Source organism: Mauremys mutica, chromosome 3 (genome assembly GCF_020497125.1).
Source record: "Mauremys mutica isolate MM-2020 ecotype Southern chromosome 3, ASM2049712v1, whole genome shotgun sequence".
Classification (NCBI taxonomy): domain Eukaryota; kingdom Metazoa; phylum Chordata; order Testudines; family Geoemydidae; genus Mauremys; species Mauremys mutica.
This window is the reverse complement of record NC_059074.1, coordinates 174848046-174865871: the sequence shown is the minus strand read 5'-3', so window position 1 is coordinate 174865871 and position 17826 is coordinate 174848046. Positions and strand designations below refer to the sequence as shown.

General features: G+C 43.5%; 1 protein-coding gene across 3 annotated transcripts in view; it reads left to right on the top strand.

Annotated features, from left to right (window-relative positions):
• Positions 1-17826, top strand: part of SRBD1 (S1 RNA binding domain 1) — a 257032-nt gene that overhangs the window by 32315 nt on the left and 206891 nt on the right. For all 3 annotated transcript variants that reach the window (XM_045011858.1, XM_045011857.1, XR_006578521.1), the window contains exons 3-7: positions 4552-4698; positions 9938-10020; positions 12851-13016; positions 14998-15360; positions 17615-17781. In XM_045011858.1, coding sequence (XP_044867793.1) covers positions 9938-10020; positions 12851-13016; positions 14998-15360; positions 17615-17781 — 779 coding nt within the window. In that variant the 5' untranslated portion in view covers positions 4552-4698. The remainder of the gene's footprint in view (positions 1-4551; positions 4699-9937; positions 10021-12850; positions 13017-14997; positions 15361-17614; positions 17782-17826) is intronic.

The following is a 17826-nucleotide window of genomic DNA, read 5'->3' as shown; positions in this document are numbered from 1 at the left end:
AATACCTGCAGGTTTTAGGGCCATAATGTACGTACATGTAATATGCTGGGGTACCCTTAGGGGGTGAGGTGGAATATTTAGACAGTCCCTTACCCATTTTCCACTCACACAGGAGAGACTCACAAGGAAAGGGGAGGGAAGATGGGTTCACACACTCCTAGACCCAGGCAGCTTCCTCGCCGGACAATGCCTGGCCGAGTCAGCCCACCGTGGGTCGGATCTCCTAAAGATCCACTAGTTACCGGGCTAGCCCGGTAACAGCCACTCACACTGGTGTACACACACACACACCAAGGCCTATTTTTCTTCCTTTTTCTAACCCTTTTTTTAACCTTTTTATGTCTTTTTTAAATTTTTTTTTTCTTTTCAACCACGATGCATCTTTACCTGGTCCGGACCAATACCATGAGGCGGTATGACAACCCCTCTTGAGGCGGTAAAAAACCCCTCAGCACCGGTGCATTCTAATGCATTACCTATGCATTACCTTATGCATTTACCTTGGCCAACTCAGCAGTTCCCAGTACTGCTATAAACTAACCTTATTGGGGCCTCTCCCCAATACCACTTTGCATCTGATCCTGCTGCACAGTCAATAAGTTCAGATGGCGTGAGCCCAACAGAGAGACAGACGTCCTCAGGGACAGTCCTCCTCCGATACCCCAATAGAGATTTCAAAAGGTCTCATACCTCTCATGTGGCGCCATGGGGTTCGAAGGGGAATGATCCGTAGTAGCCGTCTGTGGGTCCGTGGGCGTTGCCATCCCGGACGAGCCCCCAAATTGTCGAAGAAAAACTTAGTTCTCGCTTTTTGTTTGGGTGCAGCAAGATTAAATACTTTATTATTTCTCCAGTAATTACCATGGAGGGAGAGAGTGCCATAGGACACAGGGTCCTGGACAGGTCTCTCAACTGGTAAACAATTACATCAAGCCTTTATACCTTTGTTACAGACAGTTTCTAGCAATCATGGAGACAGTAAAAAGCAACAAATACATTTTGTTTATACATAAGCTTTTCTGCTATCGCACTAGAAAAACAAGACTGCAAGACTGCATATTGCAAGGTCGTAATAACTTTCACACAATTCACTCTGTCTTACATTATCTTGCTTCCTCACGTCACCAGGGTCACAGTTAACCTAACTCATGCTAACTAACATTCATTAAGATCTCTTCAAAACCTTGTTAATTATTTACTGGCTTCCACATACTGATATGTATATTTCACCATGATATTATTGACAAAGTTGTTAGTTTTCAAATGATACCTCACAAGACATATTTCGTACAAAGATGATTACAATAGTGTGTAGGCCAGGGTGCGGATGGGCATACCCCACACTCCCTCCCACACCCCACACTCCCTGCCCTGGCCCTGCATGCAATTTCCCCACCCAGATATAGCCCTTGGGCCAAAAAGTTTGCTCACCCCTGGTGTAGGTGATGAATACACTTCTGTTTGGTCCAAATTAATCAGAGAAAGCATTTTAAACTGGATTAGGCTGAATCTCTTTTATTCAAATGTCCAGGTAACAGGATTTTTTGTATAGTGTAGATGAAGATATATGTGTAGTTGGTTTCACAGTGACTGACTGAAATCTAAAAATGTGTATTCTTGCCTTCTGCTTTGCTAAATTCTTCTGATGGCTCTGGTCAGCTAGCTGTGCTCTGTACTGCACTTTGGGAGGAGTTCATATGACGGTCACTCTTTTCCCAAGTCCTGTATTAGAATTGGTTATCATTTGTATTATAGTAGAAACTAGGAATGCCAGTTTAAGGATCAGGCCTTCATTGTGCTATGCAGTACAGAAAAGTAGCTAAGAATCATAGAATCGTAGACTTTAAGGTCAGAAGGGACCATTATGATAATCTAGTCTGACCTCCTGCACAATGCAGGCCACAGAATCTCACCCGAGAACCTTCTAGCAAGTGACCCGTGCCCAAGGCTGCAGAGGAAGGTGAAAAACCCCCAGGGCTTCTGCCAATCTGCCCTGGAGGAAAATTCCTTCCTGACCCCAAATATGGCGATCAGCATGTGGGCAAGACTCACCAGCCAGACACCCAGGAAAGAATTCTCTGTAGTAACTCAGATCCCACCCCATCTACCATCCCATCAGAAGCCATTGGGCATATTTACCGCTAGTAGTCAAAGACGTATTAATTGCCAAAATTAGGCTAACCCGTTATACCATCCTCTCCATAAACTTATCAAGCTCAGTCTTGAAGCCAGATATGTCTTTTGCCCCCACTACTCCCCTTGGAAGTCTGTTCCAGAACTTCACTCCTCTGATGGTTAGAAACCTTTGTCTAATTTCAAGTCTAAACTTCCTGATAGCCAGTTTATATCCATTTGTTCTTGTGTCCACATTGATACTGAGTTTAAATAATTCCTCTCCCTCCCTGGTATTTATTCCTCTGATATATTTATAGAGAGCAATCATATCTCCCTCCAGCCTTCTTTTGGTTAGGCTAAACAAGCCAAGCTCTTTGAGTCTCTTTTCATATGACAGGTTTTCCATTCCTCGGATCATCTTAGTAGCCCGTCTCTGTACCTGTTCCAGTTTGAATTCATTCTTCTTAAACATGGGAGACCAGAACTGCACACAGTATTCCAGATGAGGTCTCACCAGTGCCTTGTATAACGGTACTAACACCTCCTTATCTGTACTGGAAATACCTCACCTGATGCATCCCAAGACCGCTTTAGCTTTTTTCACAGCCATATCACACTGGCGGCTCATAGTCATCCTGTGATCAACTAATACTCCGAGGTCCTTCTCCTTCTCTGTTACTTCCAACTGATGCCTCTCCAGCTTATAACAATAATTCTTGTTATTAATCCCTAAATGCATGACCTTGCACTTTTCACTATTAAATTTCATCCTATTACTATTACTCCAGTTTACAAGGTTATCCTGATCTTCCTATATGATATCCCGGGTCCTCTCTGTATTGGCAATACCTCCCAGCTTTGTGTCATCCGCCGACTTTATTAGTACATTCCCACTTTTTGTGCCAAGGTCAGTAACAAGAAGATTAAATAAGATTGGTCTCAAAACCGATCCCTGAGGAACTCCACTAGTAACCTCCCTCCAGCCTGACAATTCACCTTTCAGTATGACCCGTTGTAGTCTCCCCTTTAACCAGTTCCTTATCCACCTTTCAATTTTCATATTGATCCCCATCTTCTCCAATTTAGCTAATAATTGCCCATGTGGAACCGTATCAAATGCCTTACTGAAATCGAGGTAAATTAGATCCACTGCATTTCCTTTGTCTAAAATATCTGTTACCTTCTCAAGGAAGGAGATCAGATTGGTTTGGCACGATCTACCTTTTGTAAAACCATGTTGTATAGCCGAGTCTCATCTTATGCGCATTTAACATGCGCGAATTCAGCTTTGCGCGGTTGGCAAAAACAAACAAAAACCCAAAAAGAGAAAAATAACAATTTAAATACTGTACCTGTGGTGCGGGCGATTCCTCCCGCGATTACACTCAATGTAATTTTGACTATAAGCGATTTTTGCTGTACGCGCTGACAGCGGAACATAACCCCAGCATAAGATGAGACTCGCCTGTATTTTGTCCCAATTACCATTGACCTCAATGTCCTTGACTACTTTTTCCTTCAAAATCTTTTCCAAGACCTTGCATACTACAGATGTCAAACTGACAGGCCTGTAGTTGCCCAGATCACTTTTTTCCCCTTTCTTAAAGAGACCATTTCTGCCCCAGAGATCTTACATACTATTGGAACATTACCACCCTTAGGTGACATGCAAGAAAAGTGACATGCAAAGCCAGTTTTCACTTTAAACATCTGGTGAGGAAAAATGTATCAAAAGACTTGATGAAAGGTTAGAAACCTTATCCAGAAGCTGAGAGACAGACACAGGTTGTACTCCAAGCCCTGTGCTGGGGTACCATAATGAAATTGGGTTTGAGGGAAGTGCTAAGCTTATCTAAGGTGTCTCTACACTGGCAGAGTTACAGCGCCAGCAGTTACAGTGCTGCTCAGAGAGCACAGAAGGGAAACCGCTGTTGTGTGTTCACACTGTCAGGGGCCTAAGACAATATGCTTGTAGGCCTTTTTTATTGTTAACCTTTTCTCTCTTTGCTGTTGTTCTGAAGAAGCTGGCTGAAGTCACTGTATTTTTCATGCTGTTCACAGGCTTCTGAAGGGAAGTCTGTATATAGCAGGGGCAAAACCTGTTGGACCAGCTGAGGAAGTATGGTTAGTAAATGGGGATGCTGTAACCTGGAGACCCAGTCTAAAAGTAGGGTGAACCGTAGGAGTCTGCCTTGAAAGAAGTGTAGGCGTGGGCCTGTCACTTGAAAGGGGTGCCACAGAGAGGCCAAGAGAGAGGTGAAAGGTTCAACTCACCCTGAACCATTACACTAATATGTCCTGATTTTCAAGAAATTACAGCTTCACAAACTTTAATAACGTTCTTTCAGTGTAGTTATTTTGCAGAAGCGGCAAAATTAAAATGAAATATAGTATCATATGTCTTTTGTAGAAACAATAAAACTCTGATTCATGCAGGAGTCTGGCACAGTGACCTTTCGGCTTTAAAGATCAGAGGAAAAAGGAGATAGAAGTGACTGCGTGAAGAAGCAAGAGTATCAGAGAGAGAAAACAGCTAGCAGTGCAGCTTATGAAGGAGAGAAGAGTAACTGAGAAAGCTAAAAGGTGAGTAGTGTCCTGTGTGTTCCATGCAGATTTATAGCCTCCTCTAAGAGAGCAACGTTCCCCCATTCACATGAATGGGATTTCTGCCTGTAGAACAGGATTAAGAAACTGGTCTATTATTGACAAATGTTTTCTGCAGTGGGAACCAGTTCTGAGTGCAATTTAACTGCTGGTGCTGGTTGGCATAGGGTTCAGTCATGCCTTCTGCAGTGGTGCTGGAAATTGGTTTTGTCCTATCAATACTAGCAGTCTAGTACTAGTTCATGAGGGGGAAAGCTGCTGAAAACCATTGTCGGTACAGTAACTCCTCACTTAACGTTATAGTTCTGTTCCTGAAAAATGCGCCTTTAAGCAAAACGATGTTAAGCGAAACCAGTTTCCCCATAAGAATTAATGTAAATGAGGGGGTTAGGTTTCAGGGAAATATATAATATATACACACACAGTATAAGTTTTAAACAAACAATTTAATATTGGTACACAGTGATGATGATTGTGAAGCTTGGTTGAGGTGGAGGAGTCAGAGGGTGGGATATTTCCCTTACTGCTAAATGATGAACTAGCAATTGGCTGAGCCCTCAAGGATTAACTCTCTCTCTACACAAGGTAGCAGGCATGGAGGGAGATATGCGCATTTCCCTTAAGTACACTGCCTTGTTAATTAGATCAGCTTCCTCTGACCTGAGTCCTGGTCTGTCCCCCCTGCTCTATGGAAGATGGGGTAAGCGGGGTGCAGGGGGAAGGGGGACATCCTGACATTATCCCCCCTCTTCCTTCCCTCCCCCACCCCCACAGCAAACAGGAGTCTCGGGGAGCAGCTCCAAGGCAGAGGGCAGGAGCAGCACATGGCAGTGGTGGGAGGGACACAGCTGAACTGCAGGCAGGTGCTGCACAGGGAACTTAGGGGAGCGGGGAGCTGATAGGGGGAGCTGATAGGGGGGCTGCTGGTCCACCCTGGTTCCAAGCCCCCACCAGCTAGCTGCAACAGGCTGCTCTTCCAGCAAGCAGTAGACAAAGCAGGCAGCTGCCAAACAACGTTAGAAGGGAGCATTATACAACTTTAAATGAGCATGTTCCCTAATCGATCAGCAAGGTAACAATGAAACAATGTTAACTGGGACGACTTTAAGTGAGGAGTTACTGTAGTAGGTCAAGTTCATAGTGTCTGGGTGGGGTTGATTTAAAGGGCTATGTTTACAAAGGGACAATTACCTGGTTCACATGTGCAAATGTGTGGTTTTCAGGGCACATGTGTGGTTTTCAGTGGGAAAACTGGCCCCAAACACCAAGGAACAAAGTGATTTTTTTTTCTTTTTGGGCTATGCTCCTGCAGGGCTGGCTCTGGCTTTTTTGCCGCCCCAAGCAAAAAAAAAAAAAAATCAACAAACCTGCGCGGGGGCCGGAGCAGCAAAGGGCGGGGGGGGGGACAAACCTGCCGCTCGGCCGGAGCGGCGAAGGGGCGGGGCAGAACAAACCTGCCAGCCAGCCTGAACAGCAAAGGGGGGGTGGGGGCGGGGCAGGAAACCTGCCAGCCGGTCGGAGCGATGAAGGGGGGGGGGGCGGGAAACAAACCTGCCGGCCGGAGCAGCAAAGGGGTGTGTGTGTGGGTGTGAAACAAACCTGCCGGCCGGAGCAGCAAAGGGGTGTGTGTGTGGGTGTGTGTGAAACAAACCTGCCGGCCGGAGCAGCGAGCGGGGGGCGGGGGCGGGAACGTGAAACAAACCTGCCGGCTGGAGCAGCGAAGGGCGGGTGGGTGCGAAACAAACTGCCCGGTCGTCCGGAGCGGCAAAGGGAAGAAAAAACAAAAAGAAAAAAAAATACCTGCAGGGCGGCGGGAGCGTGGGTGCAGGGGGACTCCCAGCCCTGCAGACCCCAGGCAGCAGAGTGCACACTCCAGCTAGCGTGGGGGGAGGGATTGAGAGAGAGAAGGGGGGTGGCCAGGGCTTCCTTAAGCGGGGCGCTCGCCATGCGGCCCCTCCCGCCACACCACCTGCTGGGAGGGCTCCGCGCTGCTCCCGTGGGCAGGCAGGGAAGGACGCGGTCTGTGTGCGGGGCTTGCTGCAACCCTGGCACCGCTCCCAGCAGCTCCCCTCCTCTGCGCCGCTGCCCCCTACAGGGCAGCAGGAGCAGCAAACCAAAAAGAAAAAAACCTGCAAGGGCGGCGGAAGCGTCCAAGCGCCCCCCCCCCCCCCAAAAAAAAAGTATTCGGCGGGATGCCGCCCCTTGGAATCTGCCGCCCCAAGCACTGGCTTGTTTGGCTGGTGCCTGGAGCCGGCCCTGTGCTCCTGACATGGTATCTGAGATCTTAATGCAGGCAGGTGCTGTCTTATAATTCTGGGCTACAAAGTGCCACCTGTCTGCTTACAATGATATGGGCCAATCAGTTTAAAAAAAATCTGACCAATCCAAGCACATTTGTTGCGGAGTTGTACCCACTGCTTGCAGAACAGAAACAGAGACAATTTCAATGTCCTGTTGTTGGCAGGGATAGATATAACATGCTGATAGGTAAAACTATGTAAAAAGTAAGATCTAGTCACCCTAGAGGACAAAAGATAGTTTAAGAGCCCATTCAGTTAGCAGGACATCTAGATGTTAAGAAGGGCAACTCAAATTCAAATAAAAAGAACAGGAATACGTGTGGCACCTGAAAACTTATGTCCAAATAAATTTGTTAGTCTCTAAGGTGTACCACAAGTACTCCTTGTTCTTTTTGCTGATACAGACTAACACGGCTACCACTCTGAAACCTGTCAAATTCAAATGTTACCACTGGTCTGTGCGCATGTAAGGCTAACAACTTCAAAAGCTCGGGGGAATAATGGGTAACGTAGCCATTTCCCTCGGAATGCAAGGAGTGGATCCTGCAGAGAGGTTTCCCAAGCCATCAGAGATGAGCTAATCAAGTGCTTAACTGATGGGCAAGGCTCAGTCCTCTATGATAACATAAGAGAGGATATTTGAACCCAAACACAGCTGAACAGAGAAGGGGGAAGAATTATGTGGAAGGTTTCCAGATTTTCTTACCGAAATGGTGTATAGGCAATTCTCTGTAAGTACATGATTTTAGGTTCTTATCTACTATTAATTTAGTAACATCTTGAAAATAATTGTTCTTGCTCTGGTAATTGTTTTATGCAATATGTTTGCTGAAGGATCAGAAATGGACACCGTGTAGAGTCAAGCACAGGAGTTTATTACACACAGCGCTGGCGGAGTGCCACTTTGCTTATCAGGCTCAGAGACACTGCAGGACAGTTAATTACAATAGATTATATAGAGTGCTCATTGGGCAGAGAGAAGCGACGGGGATGGGTTTCCCAAGCCCCTAGATAGGTTCTAGCAGCAAGACAAGATAAGCACAATAAGCCAGTGGTCTAAAAGATTACATAATGGCTCCGCCCAAGGCTCAAATTAACATATTGCTGACACACAGGTAATTACCCCCAAACTATGTCTATTAAAGTGTATAGATTAAATCCTAATTTTGGGGTCCATGGGAATGAGGTAGCAGTTCTCCCAGTTGACCCAATAGGTACATTCTTGGAGATTTAAAGCAAAAAAGCAATAATTAGTATTTAGCAATAACAATTGTTTGCATTTCTGTGGGCTAGGATTGGCATACATCTGTGATGGGAGGGTGTCATAACTTATGTCAATTATATACGGCCTCTCCCTGAACTCTGTCTGGGATCCGACGGGTATTGTACCACTACCTCCTCCCTGCATTAGGGAGTAACCGTGAGGCCTTTCACAGCACTTCCAGTGCCTCTGACAACCAGTCCCTTGTAATTTTTAAAACTTAGTGTGGGCATGGTTGTGCATGTATGCTTGAGTATAGTGCTTATGAGAGATGTACCTCAGCCCTAGGATCGAAGCACTTTATCAAAACAAACAAAACTCCCTCAGTACAGTATTGTCACATAATGTGTCCATTCAGTCACACTTAAATGAATAGAATAAATTTTCAACATTCAGTATCTACTAGCCCTATTTTATTTTGTTCACATACGAAGTAGTACAGTCACCCACTCAAGACTTACGCATGCTCAAAATTTAGCTGTAATCCAGTAATAAAACAACCAAAGGGGGGAGGGATAGCTCAGTGGTTTGAGCATTGGCCTGTTAAACCCAGGGTTGTGAGTTCAGTCCTTGAGGGGGCCATTTAGGGAACTGGGGTAAAAATCTGTCTGGGGATTAGTCCGGCTTATAGCAGAGGGTTGGGCTAGATGACCTCCCAAGGTCCCTTCCAACCCTGATATTCTATATGTCTATAACTCACAATGAGGATGCCCAATTACATCCAGAGTTATGCTGACTCCACTCACTGACTTGAAACACACAAGGTTATCTGTTTACCCCAGCTTTCTCTTAGCTCTGTATTGTTCTTTGTTAGCTAGTCCTCATCCGGGCCTATATGAAAAGTTCTTAGCAGAAACTGTATTTAAGATTTTACATCCACAGCAAATAAATTTTGGCCCTTCATTTGCAAACAGTTATTTTTTAAATACTGTTTTGTGGTACCCAAATTTAAAGACTGGATGCAACTTGACTCTGAGGGAAGTGTGTGTACGTCTAACAGCTAACCATTGTTGTATGGAGTATATGTAGCTGTCTCTCTCTGAAAACTAACCCACATTCTTGGAATTTAAACTTCATTTCTGGGTTGATCAGAGAGGTTGTTTGTAATCCAGGGCCTGTGGGCTAATTATTTGGAATTACTGCCTATGTACACATCGGGTTTGGGGAAGTCTGGCAAGTTGTGTTGTTAACACGCCATAATGCTGGTGTAATGGCATCCATTTTGTTATGGCTGGTCCACTCACAAGTTTGCATTGAAACAACAAATCAATTTTCATTCATGCTTTATAACAAAGTGTGGTTTAAAACATGCTTAGTTATTTTGGTGCAAGTTCGTGGACCATTTTATTTCAGAATAGAAGTATCCTATTTTGACTTATATTGGTTAAAAAAAATGGCATAGGTTTGTGTCTAAAATGATTGCATTGGCTATATGTAATTTTCCCCAAAGCAAAGTGTTGTGGGATTAGATTGATTTGATGCTGTGGTCTAAATTCTTTAACACATAGGAGTGTGTTCTGATCATACTACATGCAGACTTGTGTGCCATATGAAAAGAGAATGTACTCCATACGGTACAATTCTGATAAACTAGATGAGAGAGAATATTTTTGTAGTTGATTGTTGTTGGTTTCCCCCCAACCTCTCTTCCTTTCAGATGTCAACTCTACCAAGGATAGCAAAATCTAAAGCAAAACCGCTGGTATCAGAAGAAGATGAGTTACCCTCCTTTCTTAAATCGTAAGATTAATTTTCCATTCAAATTTTTTGGTCTACAGAACATATGCATATTTGTTGTATATAATTTGCTTCAAGTTTGAGGTTTTGAGGTCATTCTGGTGCAGTATAAGTGAGACACAGTGCGTTCTCAAGATCCCTGGTCAGAGGAGATGAAACGATTAATGTAAAAAAGGGATTGGTTTACTAAACACTCCTTCCCCCACCTGCATACTTAACACACACAATGAAAATAACAAATGGCAAAATGTGTGTTAGGCCTTGTATACACTTGCAAGTTGGAGTGCATTAAATCAGCCTCAGGTGCCCTAACTCCTGAGGTGTCCACACTGGCAAGGCACTTAGAGCGCCTGAACTCCATGGCTGGAGCACCCCTGGTAATCCACCTCCACGAGAAGCATAGAGCTTGCCGCGCCCAGGCTGGAGTGCTGGGGTATCAGTGTGGATGACATGTTGCGTTACTGTGCTGTGATTGGCCTCCGGAACCGTTCCATAATCCCTTGAAGTCAAGTGGCCACTCTCGTAATGGTTTTGAACTCGGCTGCAGGCATACGGATATCCCCTTTCAAAGCTCTGTCTCTGACAGCTGGCATGCTTATCTGCTCCGGGACACAAAGCAAACCATTACTGTGGAGTGTGCCTTTTGCAGAGGCAGGCGTGTGTGTATGTTATGCTCATACAAAGCACATGGGATCTTTATAGAGGAAGGTAAATACGCAGCATTTTTTGAAAATACAACAGTTAGCATATGCTTTTTAGTCTCTCTCTCTCACACACACACAGTCACTCTCTCTCTCTCCCTCTCCCCCTCCCCCCCCCCGCATTGATGTTTATAGTTACCAGTCCAGAGTCTGGATCAATCTAGTGGCCAGCCAGATTGGTCACAGAGGGGAGCAGGGCTCTGTCAGTCACGATCTGATGCTCCTGGAGTGTGGCAAAATGAACCCAAAGTCCCATGGCCAAGCACCCTGCTCTTATAGGTGTTTTTCTCTGTTGAAGTCTATGGATTTTGCTGTGTCAGTCTGGGACCAGGTTACTTCTTAATTGGTGTAAACATTCCAATACACTTCAGAGAGGGTCATCCTGTCCTTTGTTCTGATTTAATCAATTATCCTTAGGGGTGCCAGCCTTCACCTCAGGGTCGTCAATTTGCCCTTCATTATGGATGCGAGTTGATGATTCTTTGATGTCCTTTAAGTCTCTTCACTCCTTCCTTGACCATCTGGCTATAACAATGGCCTTCACACCTTATCTTTTTCTGATGCATACATTCCTCATTTACACAATCTCTTACAGAAACCTTCAAAGGTATACAGACAGCATTTTATATTCAGCAGAATACATTGTAAATCAAGCCTTGCTAAATCTTATAACATTGGGGCTTCAGGCCCTCAACATTCCTCTAATCTCCTTAACATAGATACAATACAAGATCCTGTCTCTTACTTTCTAAAACCTTAAAACAAAGAAATGTATATTTAACTAGAGTACCTAATTTGTAATACATATAGGAAACCATAGTAGAGATTATAACTTATCCTAAAACAAAAAAAGCAGCGAAGAGTCCTGTGGCACCTTATAGACTAACAGACGTATTGTAGCATGAGCTTTTGTGGGTGAATACCCACTTCGTCGGATGCTGCTTTTACAGATCCAGACTAACACGGCTACCTCTCTGATACTTAAAACAAAAACGTGACCATAATCAGTCATAAGGATTGTTCTAGTCTGTCATTCCTTTCTGCTATTCAAAAAGGGCGGCTGACAGGATGAAATCAAATCATACATTAATTCTCATAGTACATTATAAAATCCAGCTCCTACGTACGTGTGTGTGTGTGTGTGTGTGTGAGAGAGCGAGAGAGAGAGAGAGAGAGGCGGAGGATTGGGGCTGATGTCGGGGCTTCCCCCTCCTCCCTGCCGCTGTCTGAATTTACAAAATAGCATGCTGTCACACTCTCTGCCCGCCAAAACACACTGTCTCTCCCCCCACATACACATGTCACACTCCACCCCCCCATTTGAAAAGCAGCTGGCAATCTAGTACTGTAGGATGCCCTGGAACAATGGGATTGGGAAACCTGCATCTTGTGATGCTGTGCCTGCCCCATTAGGCATTGCAAATCCTTTCCAAAGCATGTTGCAGCCACTTGCACACTGGGATAGCTACAACAATGCACCACTCTCTGTGGCATTGCAAGAGCTGCTAATATGGCTTGCAGCTGACAGTGTGAACACATGGCAGCGCTTTCTCTGCTGCTGTCTCTGAGGGCTGGTGTAACTCCTGGTGTTCTACATCTGCAAGTGTAGCCAAGCCCTTAGAATAAAGACTAACTACTAAAGTCCCTAAAACAAAATCAACCATGTACAAACTGTGTGTACCACTTTAGCAAGGCCAGAGGTCTGCATGGAGTAGCTCTAGATCCTGCACTTCACTCCAGCCACTAACTGCAGTAGGCTAAAAGGCTTTACTTATAGGCTCTGCATCCCTTCCTGCTCATCTTCCCTGCCCATTTCCCTTTACTTCAGAAAACAGCTTTACAATCTTTCTTAGGCTCCATCTATACTTAAAACTAAAATTGAAAAAATCACCCCCACAGCGACATAGTTATGCTGACAAAAACGCCATTGTAAAGGCAGCCTTGTCAACGGAAGAGTGCTGCTGTTGGTGTAGTTAATGTTTGGGGAGGTGGTGTTCCCACACTGGCAGAAAAACTCCTGCTGTCAGCATGTACGGCCTCTGTGCTTAGGGAACTGTATCCGTCTAGGCTCTGTAGTATAGATATAGCCTGACAGATGTTTTTTCCTCTTGCAATGTTTACTTTTGTTTCAGTTCCTCTGAATCAGAGGAGGAAGAAGAGGAGTGGGAACCAAAAAGCAAAGTGGCAAGTAAACGTAGGCTGCCCAAAAAACCTGAGTCAAAACCTAAAAAGGCTGCTGCTCCACGGTCAACTGTGATTAGGAAAAGGACCAGGAAGACAGCAGTAAAAGAGGAGCCGGTAGGTATCTGTAAGCAGGACACACATAACTACTAAAGCTGTCAAATGCAATGGCCAAAATTTTCCTACTGAGAGTTGTAGGTGCTCAACACCTCTGAGAAGTAGGCCATACATCTCTTTATAGCCATGAGGTTTATATATTAATTTAAAAAAAACCCTACCTCGTCCCCTCCTTTAGAGGAAACGAAACAGCACTGAAATGTCATTTTGTTGTACTGCGCCTGCATTCTCTTCCACCTTTTCACAACTCTGGTACTCCAGATAAATTCTTAGCACAATGGAAGGGATAGAAATGCTGTACGTTTTATACTAGTTAGTGTTGGTTCCATAGTGCAGCTTGCAGAATATTTTTCTGTAAATCTTACCCAGCAGCAGTGAAGCCAGTTCAGTTTGAAGACCTAATGAGTATGTTTGAATGACTTTCCTTGTGTCTTTCATCAAATATTTGATACTAAAATATAAGAGTAGGGCTAAGAAATACTCAAGATTAGAAAAAATTGCAGGGAGGGTATTCATCACGAGGGAAACTACTCTGTTTGTAACTTACCCTAATGTGCTTAGATATTTCAGTATGCATGGCCTATGTACAAGATCCCCTGTGTTTGGAGCTCCCTTTGTTATTGTGTTTGCCAGCCTTTGATCCTGGATCCCAAAGAAGAACTTTGATGAAAAAACTGGGGCACAAGCCAGTTGTGACTTGCATAAGACTTCTTGTCATAGGTCTCACCCCCACTTAGAGCTGTTGGGTTCCAAAATGGGGACCTGCACTGGTTTCCCTCTAAACTAAAAATCCTAGTTTAGATCTGGTAAAAGCTGCCACCACCCAATCAGGTACGTGGATTGGGACACAGTCCTTCCCCAAAATCCTTGGGGATCCCAAGAGCCCCAAATCCATGGAGTTCTTACACCCAGGAGAAATAAACCATTCCCCCCTGCTTCCTCCCCCCTCCCTTTCCTAGGAGGGATACCGGGATCTAACTACAGAGGGATGCCTCCCCCTCCCCTTTCCCTGAGAATCCACCCAAGGAAAGATCAACCAAGTCCTTAATAGAAAAGAATTTATTAAAGAATAAAAAGAAAGTCACTGTCTCTGTAACCAAGATGGAACAATATACAGGGTCTAAACTTATCAATCTCTGGAGAGAATTCCCCCTCCTTTCTTTCTCAGTAAAAGCAATAACAGTACAGACTTAAAGAAATTCTATAGCAAAACACAGAATTGCAAATGTAGAAATCAAATTATAAGACTAATCCGCCTTTCTAATTAATACTCACTATTGAATAGTAGGAACTACTCCAGGAGAACTTGGAGACATGTCTGGCCTCTCTTAGATCCAAAAAGAGAACGCAGAGCCAACAAGGAACACAGACAAAGGCTTCCCTCCACAGAGATTTGAAATTATCCTGTCCCTTGATTGGTCCTCTGGTCAGGTGTTTCTCAGGTTACTGAGGTTGTTAACCCTTTCCAGGGAAAAGAGACCTTAACCCTGATCTGTTTATTTATGACACTTCTCAACAACTTAGCAGAAGGAATGGAATTGGAACTCGGGAGGTGCCTTCTAGTTCCAAGCTCAGTCTGTTAGAGCACTGAATTATATATACACGATGTAGGCAGTGAAACCCGCAGCCTACATTCTCTCCATAGGCAATTTTAAGAGAGCTGTTTAAAAATAATTCCAAGATTTCTAGAGTAACTTTGATCTTCAAAGCCCATCTCTACTAGGCTGCAGTTTTTATCTTTTTGCTGGTCCTTGGAAGGTCTGCTTAAGACAGGCTGCACTGTAATTAGAGGCCTGATTTTACAGTGCTGAACACCAACTCTGAGGCTCTGAGCACCTCTCAGTATAGGGCCATAACTTGGGAAAATGATGTCTACCATCAAGTTCTCCATGTGACAACACTTATGTTAAAGCTGCTATGTTTTTATAGGACTAATTCATGATATTCAGTGTTTAATTTATTTTGATGGATTATTTGGCAGAATGTATCTTTGCCTATTGCTGCTGATGAAGACAGTAAAGATGGACTGAAACTTTTACAGCCTAAAGAAGATGGAGACCCCAAACCAAAAACGAGAACTAAAAAGCCAAAAATGCCTCGGGGAACAAAAATAAATGTTAGTCAAGGAAAGATGAATAACCTAGATAGTGATGAAATACCCTCAACAAGTGCGCCTTTGATGGAAAATGAAGTAAAGCAGGAAAAATATGAAGAAGATTTTACATTTGATGAACCCCCTTTAAAAAGGATAAAATCGACAACATGTCCTCAAGGAAAACCAGTAAAACATCCTGGAAGCACCAAGCACCAAGAGGAATTAGAAATGAACTGGGACATTGTGCAGGTATGACATGTCTTCCATTTCTTATAGCAGTCCACTAAAGCGCTACTGTAGCTTACAGAAATAGGACTAACTTGGGCTCTGGTACACATTTGTGATCCCTGTTGACTTCAATAAGAGCCGTTGACACATTCCAGGAAGTAGCATGGTACTCTTAAGTAAATAGTGCTTGAGTTACTTTATTTACTACAGTTTGTTCTTAGCCTGAACATAGGCCATGACAAGATACACAGATGAAAGTTATAGTTCACTATAAAATGCCTCTGAATAACCAGTTTTACAAATTTCCATTCAGATATCATTCTGACATTTATGACTTGTTGACAAACTTTGAATTAAAGATCGTTTAGTGACTTACAGAACAATCTCACTTTCTTTCTCGTTATCACCATTAGAGCTTGAGGGAGTTGCAAATCAAAGACTGTAGCACCCTTGAAAATTTAGGATTTTTTTTTTTTGCAGACTTCATAGTAATTTCTAGAATGTAAGTTTTAAGTACGGTAAAGAAATCATGGCCCATTTGTTTTGGAGATAGACTTCAGCATATATATCAGCCAGAGTGGAACCTTCATCCAGATAGACTTAAAACAATAATGTCAAATAGTGTGAGGACATCTTCATGCATCTCAGTAGAATATTAACTATGAAGCCTAATCATGACCATTTAAATGCAGATGTTGTAGAAATAGCCAGTAATGCCCTTGTTCTACGAGGCTAGATGTAGCTATGGAACACTGGGACGTGACTGGAATAGGGCAGCACATTGTAGCGTACTCATGCTACTGTACTGTACAGCTTGCTACTACATTAAAAATATTAGAATAGATTATCAGAGTTCTCTCCCCGACTTCCTTAAAATTCTGCTGACTTCTAAAGGGAAGAAGTTCCTGCAAATATTGTTGGCAAACTCCTTGAAGTTCTCCCATGTCCTTGTTTATTATCTAAGCCTGTGTATGCACTTGGTTATGACTAGGTACTCAGTAAGGTACATAAGATATTTTATGTAGCCTCAAATGTGTTACTGTTAATGTGATTTGTATGATCACAGGTGAGCATGTGTGTGTTGTATAATCATATAGAGTAAAATTTTCAGAGGCTTCTAAGTCACTTAGGTGTTGTCTACACATACAAGTTGTGCCACTTTAACTATACCAAGATAATTAAAGCGATGCAAACCACTGTAGGGTAGATGCAGTTATACTGGCATAAAGAGGACTTATCCCAGAAGAGCTTATTCCCATACACTGAGTCCACACTAAGGATTGTACTGGTATAACTATATCAATAGAAAATTCTACCCCTAACTGAATTAGTACACCAGTACAAAATCTGTGTGTAGATCAGGGCTTAGGGTATTTTGAAAATTCTGCCTGTATTTAATTATTGAGACTTCAGTAAAATGAGCTTGATGGCATCATTTTGGTTCCCAGTGGACCAAGTCTGCATTTTTTTTAATATAGGGTTTTGCAATGCCAGTCCCCCCTTCCCCCCCAAAAACAACCTACTGCAGCTATTTTTAATAATTGGGTGGGGTTTTTGTGGTGATTATTCTGCTAGAAAATTGGCCTAATTATGAAAATTGCATATTTTGTTTAGGATTGATGGCATTCTCACCTCAGTTCAGTTTTAGTGCTTATGAAAGGCCCTGGAGACTGAAGGCTTCTGTTTATCCACAGAGCAGCTATAGCACTGACAGATGAAGTATAATCTTCCCCATACCACTGTATCAATGTACCTTAGCCACCCACATGGCTGAGGCTATTCCAGGGTACGCTGAGCCCTTGGTTTCTACTAAGACTGATAGCAAAGGTGCCTATAATATGGTGGTGGTTTTTGCGATGTTGACCCTTGTGTGTTAGGAAAGACCCTGAGATTATCAAAGTCACATCACACTTGGAACAGTCTTTAATAATGACTTTTTGGTCACCACTGACCTAGTATAACAGGATTGTGGCCACCCAGTGCTTCATGTTCATCCTACCCCCCCTGTGTCCGTCCCCACAGTGGCCACTTTATTTCATGGTCATCATATGCCAGAACTCATTCTTTTTTTCTTAATAAGTACAAATTCAAGGTCAAGGTACCTGTAGCAGTATTATAGTTTGACACATGCTTTTACAAGCTTGGCATTCCATCCAGCAGAGGGCAGTATTGTGCACAAAACAGCACTCTATTCGGTCTGGATATGAAACTGAAGTGAAGACATTAAGCCAATTTACCAGCTTTAAAAATGGTTAATTATGTTTTCTTGTGGCAGGTCCTGTCAGAAAGAACAAATATTGAACCATGGGTGTGTGCAAACATAATTTGCCTTTTCCGTGATGAAAACACAATTCCATTCATTGCCCGGTATCGAAAAGAGCTTGTCAATAATCTGGAAGCTGATGCCTTGCGAGAAGTACAGCAAACGCTGGAAGAACTACGGTAAGTAATCTAGTGGGGGGCGTGTATATGTGTGTGAGGGAAAGG